Consider the following 16,116-nt stretch of genomic DNA (forward strand, 5'->3'; position numbering starts at 1 on the left):
AAGCAAGTGAAGTTTAAGTATGTCCTCAAGAGTCCATTCAAATCATTTTTAACAGCACTTATTCCGATGAAACAGAGAGCTCCAGTTATGTCACTTGTAATTCACGTGACATTGTATGAAGGACAAAAAACAAGAGCAAGGTCAAACAATCGTAAGAAACCTAATCTTCTTGGAGGGAAATCAAACTGATGTCGTTGGATCAGGTTACGGAGGGTTCTTTAAAAGCCAAGACTCTCTCTATTTCTCAAGGTGAAACCATCTGCCACAAACGCAGACCATTCTCAACTTGACAACTTAACGATTGCTGATGTTTCTTAATACGCCCATGTTTCGTTCTCAATAACATACTGTGGAAGTACACAAAGAGTTAGGACTTAGGACTAGTCCTCGGAGATACTAAAAACTTATCAACACGTTTTAACTCGAGATAAGACTAGTCTTAAAGCCATTGGACCCTTTCGGTAAACAGTGTTGTCCAAGGCCCACACTTTGTGTACCACAACTTCTACATCAAATAACAAACCTGTGAAAATTTAGGCTCAATCGGTCATCGGAGTCGGGAGAAAACAACGGAAAAACCCACCCTTGTTTTCGCGCGTTTCGCCGTGTCATGACATGTGTTTAAAATAAATCCGTAATTCTCGTTAACGAGAATTTATATTGTTTTGCTGTTTTCTCAAAAAGTAAAGCATTTCATGGAATAATATTTCAAGAGAAGTCTTTCACCATTGCCTTCTATAAACCCTGTAAGTTACGTGTAAATCGGTGAACTTTTTTTTCTTTTTCTGAACCAAAAGGGTCCAATGGCTTTAACTATTTGTGAAATCCACCCAAGGCCTGGAATTATGCGGTGGCCACAGAGGCCACATACTCTGTTGCCCACGTCTTGGCCTTGGTGCCTTTTCAAAATAGTCCCATGGACTTGAAGATTCTTCAACGGAAATGCCCTTTGCAAAATGAAAACAGCCTTGCCCTCCGACGGGTAAGAATCCTGGATCGGATGTTTACCGAGTGATAAAGCAGGGCTAAGCAGAACTATTGAAGGAAAAAGGGAAAAACCGTTGGGGGCTGTAGTGAGGTCAAATTATCTATTTTTAAATTAGCCTTTTAGTCCGTGATGTCAAACTGTACATGGCTAGAAAACCCTTATCAACTGAGGTCACCTTTGTTGGAAACCAAGTACACAGTGATGATCAATGGACTGATGGTCTGAGTCCATTTTCGAAGAACACAGAACAACGAAATGTCTCAAAACAGACAAATCTAGCTTAGCAACGATAGGTTAGCAACAGAATTGTCACAGAATCTACTTATTGCTTGATGAACAATAACCTGCTACATGTACATGTAGTTCTTTCTCGAACACAGGTACAATGTAGCTTAACTAATTTAATTGTGACATCATTTGCAACTTCACAAGAAGATGTTTCCACACAATGAAAACTTTCAGAAAGTAAAAAATATAGTTTACCCATGGCCATACATGTATCTCACACTAGATGGCCGTAGCTGTAGACACTAAGTTGGACTAGGCCTAAAGATTTATCTACCTGAATTCATCCCTCTGGCACTGTTCAGTAAAAAGGGGGCAAAGTTTTCCACTGCAAACCTCTCAGCGCTTACTTGCCTCCGCCATAACATTGTATGCATGACAAACAAGATATGTGTAGTTGATGACCGACTGCAAAACAGCAGAGCCCCGGCCCCATATAGAACATAGATTACCCATATCTCACACTAAATGGCCATTGCTTGGCCTAAGATCCATCTACCTGAATTCATCCCTCTGGCACTGTTCAGTAAAAAGGGGTCAAAGTTTTCCACTGCAAACCACTCAGCGCTTACTTGCCTCCGCCATAACATTGTATGCAAGACAAACAAGATCTGTGTATATGATAAGAGACGCAATGACCGACAGCAAGACAGCCGAGCCCCGCCCCTAACCCTCCTCCCAACCCACACCTGGAGAGACCACTTAGCGTACAAAACGGTCATGCACCTTCATCGGTGATCAGATTACAGGAAGGGTCTTCTAAATCCTTTAATTAATGAGGCCCATACTTTGTGTCTAGCACCAGCATCTGGCTTCAATCTGGTGGGGAGCATCTCGTCTACAGCGCTGTCTGCTTGTGGATAAAAGTGATTCCATCCACCGACCACGGTTTCAACTTAAAGGCACTGGACACAATTGGTAATTGTCAAAGACCAGGGCCCAATTTCATGGCTCTGCTTACCGTAAGCACAGAATCGGCGCTTATGGAAGCAGGGAATTCTGTGCTTACGGCAAGCGTATTTCACGGGTTAGCGGCGAGTTTTGGCTTCTGCACATGCGTACTTCACGTTACTAGGCATTCTACACTTACAAGGCTAGCACAGAAATTCAGCGCTTGCACGTAAGCGGGGAATCGCGATCGTAAGCGCAGAATTCGGAGGTAAGCAGATCCATGAAATTGGGCCCTGTATTCTCAGTTGGTGTATACCAAAATATGCATACAATAACAAATCTGTGAAAATTGTGACTCAATTGATCATCAAAGTTGCAAGGGAATAATTAAAGAAAAAACACCCTTTTTATATTACTTTGTGTGCTTTCAGGTTCATAATAAAAGGCTTCAGCTTTATGTCATTTATTATTTGAGTGAGAAATTAGCTCTTTCTCAAAACTATGTTACTTCAGAGGGAGTCGTTTCTCACAATGTCTTATAACATCAACAGCTCTCCATTGCTCGGTACCAAGTACATGTACGTTTTTATGCGAACAATTATTTTGAGTAATTACCGAAAGTGTCCAGTGCCTTTAACGTACGTGATGCCAAGGAGTGCGCAACATCATAACTGATAACGGTTTCGACTTAATGGATCGTCTTTAAGACCAACAATCAAAACAGCTCTTGGTTATTGCCGACAAATCACACGCAAAGGAAATTTAAAAAAAAACTACTTCAGACAGACTTAGATAATTGATTTTAAGTCTAGTACACTGTTGTATAATGGATAAACATAGTCTTTCCTCCAGGTGTTTTCATGGTAAATGTGCCATCAGTGTGTGCGAACTGGCTCCTCCTATTAGGATGTTTGAGCGTGAGACCAGACTTTCTGCTTCTTCTCATCCATACACTCTTGCTTTGCTGAGATGTAGAACAAGGAGCTATTCCAACAGCTTTAGTCCACGTACTGCATCTCTTTGAAACTCCTTGCCTGGGGCATATTTCCCTCCGTCCTACATGGATTGGGTTTTCAGTCCCTTCTTGACTGCGTGGGTTTTTCCCTGGAATATTTCTTCTCTGGCGTTTTCCTCCCACATCTAAAACTGAAAATCCCTTCTTTAACATTTGGTCCTGGGCTAGTACAGTAATACAGTTTGCTATTCTGAGAGTCCTTGGCTTCACAACCAGAATAACCGAGATGAAATGACATCTATCAAGATTCAATCCCTGGTGTTACTGATCAGCAGAGTGTCGGTTAGAGTCCCAGTCGTGACACCCGTGTCCTTAAGCAAGACACTTAACCACGATGCTTAGTCCTTCTGATGGAACGTAAAGCTGTGGTCTCGTGTGTTGTGTAACGCACGTAAAAGTACCCAGTACCCTTATCGAAAAGAGAAGGGGTTCGCCCCGGTGTTCCAGGTTTTGAATGGCAGCATGTTGTGCCACAGCACCTTGTTAACCTCTACATGCTGCCAAGGATTATTGTAGGTCTCAGAGTTCAAACGCAGTCCCACATACCTTGCAGGAAATACTGTATGTTAATGCCCCTCGAGTGCCACTGAGTGACGGATAAGCGCAATATATAAGAAGCCGCTTTTATTATTATTATTATTATTATTATTATTATTATTATTATTATTATTATTATTATTATTATTATTATTATTATTATTATTATTATTATTATTATTATTATTATTATTATTATTATTATTATTATTATTATTATTACTATCCATAAGGACAAACCTGACGTACCATGTGTGAGGTTATGACCGATGATTCTTCCTCCAAATCGCTACTCACTTCGGTGACAGACGCCATTCCACCAGATCTGCAATTGAAAACACAAACACAAGCAAATTGTCAATTCGATACAATACAAAGTAAAAAGGCTGCAATCTGAAGTAAATTTAGAACACACAGTCGGAACAATTATGTCCAAGCAGGAAGAATACACAATCTGAGAGATATACCTGCCAGTAACGATTCTCAGATTCAAACTTTGGGGGATAACATTTTTTTTCCTATTACCACATTACATCAAAGTTATATGTTCTTCAAAATGCTATAAACACCATTGAAAGCTGATGTACATGCTAAAGTTTAGTAAACGCAGGCCTTCAATGTATACCTTCCCTTCAGCAATGCCTCAGAGTCAGACATCCAAAAAAGAAACACACACCCCAATCTATAAAAATTAAATGGATAATTTTCTTGACCAGCAATCGTCTTCCGCCTTAAAGGAAACACAAGGCCACGTGGGAACCTCACGCCAACTATGTGATAGAACACATACATGGCATAAACCTCAATATGAAGATCAAAAGGGTCTTGGAAGTGGGTTTGGGCGGCAATACAAAATTCTCAACTATTTAAAGAGCAATTATCTGTAATTGGAATTGTGAGCGGAAGATGCCCTCCGCTATTGTCATGGGACTTTAAGTTGGTCCGTGCTGGGAAAATTTATTCCCCAATTTTTGGCAATCCTGATCACCACGCCTCAGATATAAATAATCAAATTACAACTTGTTATATATGAGTCCATTCCACTGAAGTGACTCAAAGTCTACTCAAGAAATGTCAAGACAAATTTCATCTGAAATCACCCATCGACATCAATTTTTAAAACGCTAATTGATAAGTAAAGTAAATGAGTAAAACAAATATGATCACTAGAAATAATTTGTACATTTGCGAAGAGAAAGTATAAATCATTCCCTGACAACGGCAGTAATTCAGTTTATGAACTGAACAATTTGCGCATGCATAAAGATGCACATGTTGTACAAGGATGAGTAAATTCAACTTCCGTCCCATAATTTGCAATAAACACACCATCTAACTGACCTTCATGAATCTCATAGATCTCTCATCAAATAGATGAAAACAACCAAACAAATTTGTCAGGGATTCAGGGACGAAACTAGGGTAACATTTCAGGGGCAATTCAAACCCTTCTTCATTCCAACTGCTCAGTAGGCCTATACCATATCAAACAAATAATGAATGTTTATGAGTGCAATGGTGCAAATATTTTCATTAGCTGAAAGATGGAATATTCTTTTCAACAAGGCGGAGCCGAGTTGAATGGAACATTCCACTTTCCAAAGTATGAAAATATTCACACAATTGCACGAATGAAAAACATTCATTATTTGTTTTATATAACATCCAAGTAGATCCTTGTCATTTTGATTGAAGGATAAAACTTTCAAAACAGACAAAGCGTACAATATTTATCGTGTCATTACATTTTCTTTTTCGCTCTGCTTCTTTGGATTTAACAGTGACTTTGTGCGCTCTGTGGTTCGGTATGCACAGTGCAATAGAACAAACCGGATGGAACGACAAATTCAAGGTGAATGAAGCCTGCTTACATACATTTATCTTTGGTTTTAAAAGCCCTACTCTGCAATCTGGGACATGGTTTTACTTAGTGATCTTTAAAAAAAAAACACAGAGATATCCCATCCCTGAAACACCTGCTATCAGGACCATCCCATTGTCTCTCCATTATTGAACACTTTTTGGCAACAGCTCTTATTGAATATTGGTTTTGCATACACTTTCCAGGGACCAGGGACCTTCACCTATACACTATGCAGGTTGAATGGTTTCAAATGGTTGGTCAACTTGCTGGACAATGTTATCAAGCATAGGGGGTTTTAAAACATGAAAATGCCAAGTGCAACTTGTCACTTGTACATGAAACCATGTTAAAGGCACTGAACACCTCTGGTAATTGTCAAAGACCAGTATTTTCATTATCCCAACATATGCATAAAATTAACAAATCTGTGACAATTTTGACTTGACTGGTCATCAAAGTTGCAAGAGAACAAATGAAGGAAAAAAACACCCTTCATGCAAAAATTTGTGTGCTTTCAGATGCCTAAAAAGGGCTTCAGGCCTGAAGTCTTTAAATATTAATTTTGAGTGAGAATTGGGAGCTGTTTCTCACAATGTTTTTTAAACTGACAACAGCTCTCCATTGCTTGTTACCTAGTAAGTTTTTATGCTCACAATTATTTTGAGTAATAACCAATAGTGTCCAGTGCATTTAAGTGCTGTGCCTGCAACTACACTATATACACTTGATTCAAATGGAACATTGTTAATAAGTGGTGTCTTACAATGTCTTTACTCCAGAAAGGGGCACCAAATTGAGACTTTTGTGACACTAGGTGGCAGTAGACTTACTTTGTACCAGGTAAATCCATTGTCCTCAGAAATGTGTGCCTGCTCAGAATGACACAAACAATGGAAACAATGGGAACTTATCTAGTAAGTATGCTGCCACCTAGCATACCAAAGTCTTACATTGGTTTAACGAACGAACCATAAGAGGAAGTTCATTATTACCAGACCAGTGGCCATAATATGAAAACCCAAAGTATTAAGTGGTGGTCATTGGACTCAAGTAATACAATCTATTCAAATGTGGGCAATGGTCACTTCCTATACTTGTTTGATATCCGCCACGCAATAACAGTAATGTTCCCAGCACGAGACAAGGAACCAGACTATTTTCCCTCTTAGCCTCGGTTTGATGTACATTGATATGAATGGCAAAAGAGCTTACAATGGTCCCCAGTGCCTTGTCTGCATGTTAGCCACCTGGTGCTGTCTGTCGAAGTAGCCTGCCAATCGCCGAACGTGCACCCGCCCACCGCAGTATTCAAGAAGCATCTGGTAGAACCGGCCGTACGTGGCATGCGCGTCGAGTCCGATCCAACAACCCACGCCTCGGGTTTCTCCGTTGTGCACAAAGCCGTCACCTCGCTCCTGGGAGTTTAGTTCCTAAAGACACATGTGATCCTATCCCCAAGAAGGTTACCAGACTAGCAAGTCAACAAACCCTATCACTGTTGTCCGACGATCAGATTTATATCCACTGTACAATGGTACAATCCACCTCCCTAATCACTAATTCCTGCTGAAGTAAAGTTGCACTTTTCTCACTCAGGATAACATCCAATCCCTTCCTTCAGAGAAGAGAAAGTTCAATACCTTCCCGGTGCCCGTCGATCAGAAAAGTGTACTCCCCCGATTAAAGCCAAGTGCAGCGTCTCAGTCATTAACAGAAAACCCACTCAACCAAAGGCAAGTTGATCAGCGTATATGAATCATATCCAATCCTATTGAAGCTCAACGACAAAACGAACCCATACCCCCCAAAAACAGTCCAGAGTGAATCACGTCTCTATATGCAGCCACCTGTGCGATTACAACATATCTGTCAGGGTAGGTCGATCGCTGTCTTGCTTGATGAGCCCCTTATGAGGTGACCATGTGCCTTGCGCAGTCCACTACAGGGGAGGGAGAGGTACACAGAGATGGGGGGGGGCAATACAATGAACATTGCGTGAGTGGAACACTAAGGCCAGGGCAGACAGCTTCATTTCCTTTCAGGATACTGGCCTGATTTCCACTACAGAGCCGCACTCTTCCTGACCCAGGATGGGACTAATACTGCCGGCCCCTAAGGGTTTCCCTCAAGGCTCCTACTACTCTACTGCCCTTCTGAAGGGGGGGGGGGGGGTGAGGGGTAGGGGGGGGGGGGTTGTCTCCCTGCACACACTTCCTCCCAAGGGCTTGGCTGAACCCAGGAAGAAAAACGACCACAGAGTACAAACCGTCCACCAGCGTAAAAGGTCTGCTGGGCGGACATGGCAAATCAGAGCCAGCATTGTTGGCTAGTGTGACTTGTCATAAGCAGGCAGCACACTATGTTAACGGCGCTTGGCGAGTGTGTTATTGTGGCAACTTGATGCCTAATAAGCCACTCCCTCGAGATCTCTCGCAAGCAATACCGGAGTCACAAACATTTAAGAAAGTATATGAAGCTATTTATAAAAACATGTGTTTAACATTTTGTTATGTGTGTGTACAAAGTCGAATGTTTTCAGCCAACTCATTTTTCAGTGACAGAGTGGCCCAAATATGTTTTATTTGCATACAGAGAAAATGTCAAGTCATGAACGACATTCAATTATTTTCGCCCAACTTTTAAAGTGGTTTTAATGGTCTCTTTTTTGTTCTTCTTTTTTGGAACATTAAAAAAATTCATTTACTTTGCAGAAAACTTGAAAAAAAAAATATGAGAAAAACAAAATTAAGGATGATTAAGAACAGAAACACAATTGACCTCACAAAAAATAACCGTTACAAATATCTCGGTACTGACTAAAACATCCCATTGTCAGTTTTCCAAATCTATTCAAAGGTTTTACTTAAATAAAAACAAAATTGGTGCCAAAACCTGGGCCCAATTTCATGGCTGTATTTTAGTTTTGTTGTTAATGGTGTTTTAAAAAAACGGATATCCTGTTAAATTCAGAATCAGAGAAATCACATCCCTGTTTAACTTCTCTCCCACCCCCCCCCCCCCCAACGATGTGAAGCGCAACGTCCCTGGATCAATTTGATCAAAATCCTCTACTCCTGAAATCCTAATCTCTATACGCTGCCATGCCCCCCACCATGCCCCAGTATCATGCCCCGACCTCCATCGTTCAATCCCCTTCCCCAGTCCCTCCTGAAATCCTAATCTATACCCTGCCATGACCCCAGCTATGCCCCCCCCCTTCCCCCTGGTTTCATGCCCCGACCTCCATCGCTCAATCCCCTTCCCAAGTCCCTCCTGAAATCCAAATCTATACCCTGCCATGCCCCCCGCCATGCCCCAGTATCATGCCCTGACCTCCATCGCTCAATCCCCTTCCCCAGTTCCTCCTGACTCCACCATGCCCCTTGCGATGCCCCAGTATCATGCCCTGACCTCCATCACTCAATCCCCCTTTCCCCAGTCCCCCTTTCTCCTCTGTAAAAAGTTCATCAAACTGATGGTTTACCAGTTGACAGGATGATTGACATGCACCTGACAAGCTGACAGGAGGTAAGAGTCCAAAACTCCTTCCTGATCTGTCAATTCTTCACCACACGTAACATTATCAAATTGACAATGACAATGACAAAGGGTCTGCTTAAAGTGCCATATGCAATCTTGTTCCTAGTTGTTGACTATAGTGTTGTGGTAAAATCAATGTCATCACGTCACTGCAAAAACGTCACCTAGAAAAATAGCATATTACATGTATTGGGTGTTTGAAAGTGCTGAAATCTTGTGCCGTATTAAAACAGTGACCCGGACTTAGCAGGGTGTCGTCGAATTCAAGTTCTAGTGGTTAAGTCACCGGATGGGTTCCAATCCCAGTCATGACACTTGTGTCCATGGGCAAGATGCTTTACTATTACTTCTCTTCACCCAGGGGTATAAATAGTTTCTGCGAGGATAGAGGTTGATATTGTGTATGAAAAAGCCTCTGGAGCGACACGGCAGCTCGGGCTGTATACTCCCCACGGAGCAAGAAAGAACAAAGGGATGTTATTGGCCCAATGTCCATGCAGGGCACTAACGTAAAGCGCATTTATAAGAATTCGTTGTTATTATTATTATTATACACACAAATACATGTACTATGGAAATGAGCTACAAAGAAGTTTTGTGTGGAGCTAACTCCCTAACGTATCTACCTACATGTATGATTTCAATTTTCAATACCATAGTACACTGTTGGTTCAAGTGATTTATGGTGTGCCAAAGCATACAATGATTTCATAATGCCTTATCGGTTCGATCATAACAGTGAGTACAAATCCCTTCACTCATGGGAGTGCCAAACTCACATTACTACCCTGACTACAGAGATCATCGCTTCTAAACAATGGGTGTGGCCAAGTATGTACTAATTATAGGGCTACTCTCAGCGAGCTGGCTCAACTGCATATCAGTTCGATCAGAACAAAGTATAAATCCGTTAACAAAGTGTATAAATCCGTTCAAGAGCTGGCTAAAATGCATAATTGGTTTGATTATTATAACAAAGAGGTCGAATCCGTTCACTTAAGGGGAAGGGAGCGAAATTCATGTTACTACAGAAATCATTCCTTAATTTGTATATTTGAGAGCTGGCTGAACTGCATAATTAGTTGGATTATTACAACGAGGGGGGGGTGCGAAGTTACTACAGAAATCATTCCTTAATTTGTATATTTGAGAGCTGGCTGAACTGCATAAATAGTTTGATTATTACAACGAGGGGGGTGCGAAATTCATGTTACTACAGAAATCATTCCTTAATTTGTATATTTTAGAGCTGGCTAAACTGCAAAATTACTTTGATAATTACAACGAGGAGGGGGGGGGGTGCGAAATTCATGTTACTACGGAATTCATTCCTTAATTTTTATATTTAAGAGCTGGCTAAACTGCATAATTAGTTTGATAATTACAACGAGGGGGGATGCAAAACTCATGTTACTACAGAAATCATTCCTTAATTTGTATATTTTAGAGCTGGCTAAACTGCAAAATTACTTTGATAATTACAACGAGGAGGGGGGGGGGGGGGCCGAAATTCATGTTACTACGGAATTCATTCCTTAATTTGTATATTTTAGAGCTGGCTAAACTGCATAATTAGTTTGATAATTACAACGAGGAGGGGGGGTGCAAAATTAATGTTACTACGGAATTCATTCCTTAATTTGTATATTTTAGAGCTGGCTAAACTGCATAATTAGTTTGATAATTACAACAAGGAGGGGGGGGGTGCGAAATTCATGTTACTACAGAATTCATTCCTTAATTTGTATATTCTAGAGCTGGCTAAATCTGCATAATCGGCTTGATTTTAACAAAGAGTTTAAATCTGTCCACTTTGGGGGGGGGGGGGGATACAGAAATCATCACTTAATTTTATTTTCTAGACCAGTAAAGAAACCATGGTCACAAGGGTGGTTCCAAATGGTTGACCACAGTAGTCAACCAATTGCCAATGGTCGCCCTGCCTGGGTTTGAGTCAAAATAGACAACTTTTAGTTAACCACGGAGCGCAATCGAACTTGCTCAGAGATGGCAAGTCCCAAGAGCAGACGACAATGGAGAGAGAATCATGTGGGATTAGACCCTCATACATGTACAGTGTCCAACTGTCATTATGCCCCCCCTCCCCCCCAGGTCCCCCCCCCCCCCCCCCGGGTTCTTTAAGGGTTCAAAGCATGCCTCAGGGTGTATAGCTATTCTAACCACTCAGGAATACACATTCTCTACAAAGTGGTCATTTCCCTTGTGTCTTTATCAAAGGATTAGCAACACCAGAATTGGCTTTGGCAGAGGGCAAACCCATCATGGTTTTTCACGATGCGCCCTTTTTGAAACTTCCCAGGCTCATTTTGGTTTTCAATCTCCCGGCATGTCCGATAATAATGAGAATGTCCATCATTCATCCCCCTTCCCTAGTTTAACTTCCAACGGTGAATGACTCTGACTGGGCCTGTGTGGTAAAGACGGCAAGGTGGCCCACTTTGGAACTTCGGTGCACAAGTTAAAGGCACTGGAAACAATTGGTAATTGTCAAATACCAGAATTCTCACGTGGTGTATCCCAACATAAGCATAAAATAACAAACCTGTGAGGTTTGGGCTCAATTGGTCATTGAATTTGCAAGAGAATAATGGAAGAAAAAACACCCTTGTTGCATTAATTTGTGTGCTTTCAGAAGCATAATAAAAGGCTTAAGCTGAATATCTTTTATTATTTGAGTGAAAAATTACCTCTTTCTCAAAAACAACATTAATTCAGAGGGAGCCATTTCTCACAATGTTTTATACTATCGACAGCTCCCCATTGCTTGTTACCAAGTATTCTAATAATTTGTGCTTGTATGTTGTATTGTTACATGTATGTGTAAACTTGAGCATTGCAAATAAAATAAAAATATTTAAAAAAAGTATGCTAATAATAATTTTTTAGTAATTACCAATAGTGTCCAGTGCATTGCGGAGGGTCCAATCCATCAATGACAGTTGGACACTTAATGTGAAATCTGTTTCTAAACTCAATACAAGATCACATAAAATGTAGCTCTTCATGCAGCCAAGCAATGGAGAAGATGGCAAACATGCGAGAATCCAACAAAAGAAATCACCACAGAACTAGTCAACTAGTAGGGGGCCAATGATTTTACACGAGTGGGAAAACAGACGAAATTTGCTGAATCTGCCATTTGAATTGGAATTGGAAAAGGGGATTTCAGTTTTGATTATGGTAAGCAGAGCCATGAATTGGGCCCTGCTGTGAATTGCAACATGTTTGCCAAAAAAAATATTTAAGGGCGTGAAGTTTCAACCCTAGCAGAGTCTTCCTCCAAGGATAAATGACAACACAACAAACGTGAAGAGGTATATACAAGTGTTACAGAATCAGTCAAGTGGAAATACAAAAATCGCACAATTTTTCACGCTCACATATAATATGAAAAAGGGCTTAAAAAAATGCTAAAATATTCACTGGAGTCAACACAAGACAAATACGGAACTGTATGGCAATGAACCAACATACAACAGCATCCTCTGAGACTACTAGCAGGGCATTCATACAGAAACACCAAAGAATCTGTCTCTAAACTTATCAACTGGTCACCAAAACATGGAAGGAGAATCAGGGGAAGGCAAGAAGCCCAGCTATACAGATGTAGTTGCTAGGGACATCGGGGTGCTCCCAGCTGATCTTTCCGACCTAATGAGAGATAGACAGGGATGGGAAAGCCTCAACATAATTCCGACCTCGGTCAACTAGAGAGAGAGAGAGAGAAAAAGTGCAATAACGGACTGAATCTTTTAATCAGAGTTCATGACCTGACGTCAAAGAGATTGTAGGTCCCTGATGATAACACAGTTTGATTAAATGTCTCAAGCAGTCAACACCACTGCCACTCTCTTCAGTTAACCCCGTAACATGTGCTTCCAATTACCTCTAAATCCAGCGTGACCATTATCTCAAGACTACATGTATTTGAACGGACAGCTCAACATGATTGATGGCATCCCATCTGATGCATTTCCAGAGACCCTGTGTGTGATTTCATGTGCAATTACCATCAAGGGCCCGTTAACGAGGCATTCTGCTAACAAAGTACTTCCAAATTGTTCAATGAATGCTTTCTTGTTTTACAGAGGTGGAGGGGGGGTTGAAGGGTGTGTCCCTACTTTTCGGTGAGCCAGATGGCGATTAGAGCTACGTCCCTTCCACTCAGTAAACTCTCCCAGTCGCACTGCAGCGGCGATAACAAAAATAATAACGACCACGACGCAAAGAGAACGCATTCAATTGGTTGAATTGCTCTGCGCAGAATACGTGCACACTTATTCAACCAATCGAGGGTGTGCATTTGTTAATGTGATCGTTATCGTTTTCGTTATCGCTGCAGTATGACTGGCCCTTTACAGTGGTAAGTGTTTCTGATCTGTGTATGATGGAATAAAGGCTGTATACTCCAGAGACCAAAAATACAGACTTTAACAAAGTTATCACTTGGGTAGGGGAAGCAATATTTCACTGTTAATCTGAAAGTTCACTGACGGAGACTGAAACTCACTTAAAAAGTTCATGAATGAGAAATATTTCTGCTGTAAAAATAATACTTGAAGATCCCCAAATCAACATTTTTGTGGTTGCACAAAATCCTTGGAAAAAAATATATATAAGATTGGTTGGATGCGTAACTATTATCTGCCCACAGTTGTCGATGCCTGAGAACCCGCCTGGCACTCAGGATTCCCCAACCACAACTGGAAGAATTTCCTCTACTTATAGCCACCACACATTTTTAAGATTTGTTAGTAACACTTGAAATGTAAAGTTAAGTATTTTACCAGTAAAAATGGTATCCAAAGCCATTTATTTTGAGCATTTCTAGGATTTGAGTCTGTTATGATCTAACATCTAACTGGTCCATCTCGCAATGGTTTCCAGGGAAACATTTTTCCACCACTAAAGAAATCCTGGGCAGAACCCTGTAAAGAGTGTAACATTGTTAAGTCAGAAAAATCACTCGCCACAGATTTTACCCCAATCCCCACCACACTGACCACACCGACAGCAACTTCAAACAAATTGTCCCAAAGGAACTTAACAGAGGTAAGTCAATCTTTGAGGAAGTAGGCCAGACAAAAATCCTCTTAAGACAGTTTTGCAAAATCTCAAGGCTGTTGAGAAAATAACCTCAACTCAGAGCGCAAAGCGCCAAAGCATGCGAGCTCCAAAACTTGTGAGCATGAAGCCCAATATTAATATTCATCTTTGGTTTTAAAAGCCCTACTCTGCCATCTGGGGCGTTATTTCATTTTTTTTCTGGGGGGGGGGGCAAAAAAAATTGAATATTTTTGGGGGGCAAGAAAAGAATCAGAATTCTGGTTAAAGACAAAGAAATCAAGCCCTGGCCTTGTCAGAACAACATGTTTATGTTTCTGTCCTAAGAATCTGTCATAAGAATTACCCTTGATCGATAGAAAAGGGTGGTTTATTGTCAAATTTATCACAAATGTATGCGAGTGCAACAGATGCGTGCCAATGTGACACAATGATTTACCAAATGGGGTTGTTTTACTCAAAAACTCTTAAATACACATGGGACTAACCTGCGAAGTCAGTTTCCCATTACATTATTTGACCCATAATTTCAACCCCAAAAAACAATGCAGGACGAAACCTTAGACATGTAGAAATTAAGCAAGGGGGGGGGGGAAACATGACACCGTGACTAACTTGGGTTTCCCTCAACACTAGTTTCCTTCAATTGTACAAAGCAGACAGCTTTTGTTCATTATTAACCCAGCCTGGTTCTGATGAATAGATGCTATTATGACAAGACTAGTTGTATAGCGGAATGTCCTAGGCGCGATGAGAAGGTCCTTTAGAGTGACTGAGTCATGAGTGGGGGTATTGAACAGGTGAAAACTTGTCCCCTCCTCTAGTTGATTGGCAGATGACATCAAAGAGAGAACGGCGATGGTTTTTGGATGATGTGTGCATACAATCCAAGGCCTTGAAATAATAACCCACGGCACCCACATCAATTGCCTTGGTGCCCTGTGATTTTGCTTTGGTGCTCTCTGCAAGGTTCCAATAGCATACATTTTCTCCATAGAAGTGCCCCCTTATACCAGAGGGAAATTTCTGTGCCCCCTTCAAGAGCGAAGTTCAAGGCCTGCAATCCGTTCATTAAAATCCTCCATTTTTTTTTCAGGATCATTCTCAAGAAATTAGACAGAGAAAATGACGATCCAACAATTGAGCTTAAACCGATAAAAATATTTGTTGTAGGTTAATCATTCTTACAGCTGAAAAGCTGAATTGTGAAGGAGGCGACTACAACTTACTTTAGCAGGCAAGTACAGTGCATTTGGTAGCCAGCCACGACAACCGATATAAATGACCACGAAGCACAGCTAGCGATCAAACATATTTGATTTTTGCTTGAGGGAGAAAAACTGTAGGACCAAGAGGAAAACCCCTCATGCCACAGGAGAGAGCAAACTCACAACTCTACTCACATATGACCCTAGCTGAACCAGGGCCAACGTGGCGAGGGGCAAGAACTCAATGCACGGATTCAAACTCTGGTGTTTCTGATCAGCAGAGTGTGGGTTCGAATCCCCAGTCGTGACACCTGTGTCCTTTAGCAAGACACCTGACCATGATGCTTCGTCCTTTGCAGCATTGACAAAAATGAAATTCTAGGCCCAGAGTACGAAGCAGTTTTTTTCCCACCGAGAATGTGCCTTGCCAGGTAACAGTTTCAATTTCACAATTTACGTCATCGTTCGTCTCTCTACTCTCTACCCCCCCCCCACTGATGTCACTCGCAGCTACTGTCTGCCATTTAAAGAGTCAAGTTGCATGTGAAGATATGGTGCCTGTCTAGACCACACGGGCATCGGCTAGAATGTGAATTACACATCGAGAATCTGAGACCCTCAATGGCGCCACCAAGATCCATCTTGGGTGATGCCATCAGGGCCCAATTTCATGGCTCTGCTTACCACCTAATTCTGTGCTTTT

The 16,116-nt window shown here is 41.3% G+C and overlaps 1 protein-coding gene across 2 annotated transcripts in view; it reads right to left on the reverse strand.

The window, feature by feature from the left end:
- The window catches only part of LOC139944335 (E3 ubiquitin-protein ligase TRAF7-like), a 130,628-nt gene that overhangs the window by 105,963 nt on the left and 8,549 nt on the right, over positions 1–16,116 (reverse strand). For both annotated transcript variants that reach the window (XM_071941331.1, XM_071941332.1), the window contains exon 5: positions 3,966–4,041. In XM_071941331.1, the coding sequence (XP_071797432.1) occupies positions 3,966–4,031 (66 nt within the window). In that variant the 5' untranslated portion in view covers positions 4,032–4,041. The remainder of the gene's footprint in view (positions 1–3,965; positions 4,042–16,116) is intronic.

Source organism: Asterias amurensis, chromosome 11, assembly GCF_032118995.1.
Source record: "Asterias amurensis chromosome 11, ASM3211899v1".
Classification (NCBI taxonomy): Eukaryota; Metazoa; Echinodermata; class Asteroidea; order Forcipulatida; family Asteriidae; genus Asterias; species Asterias amurensis.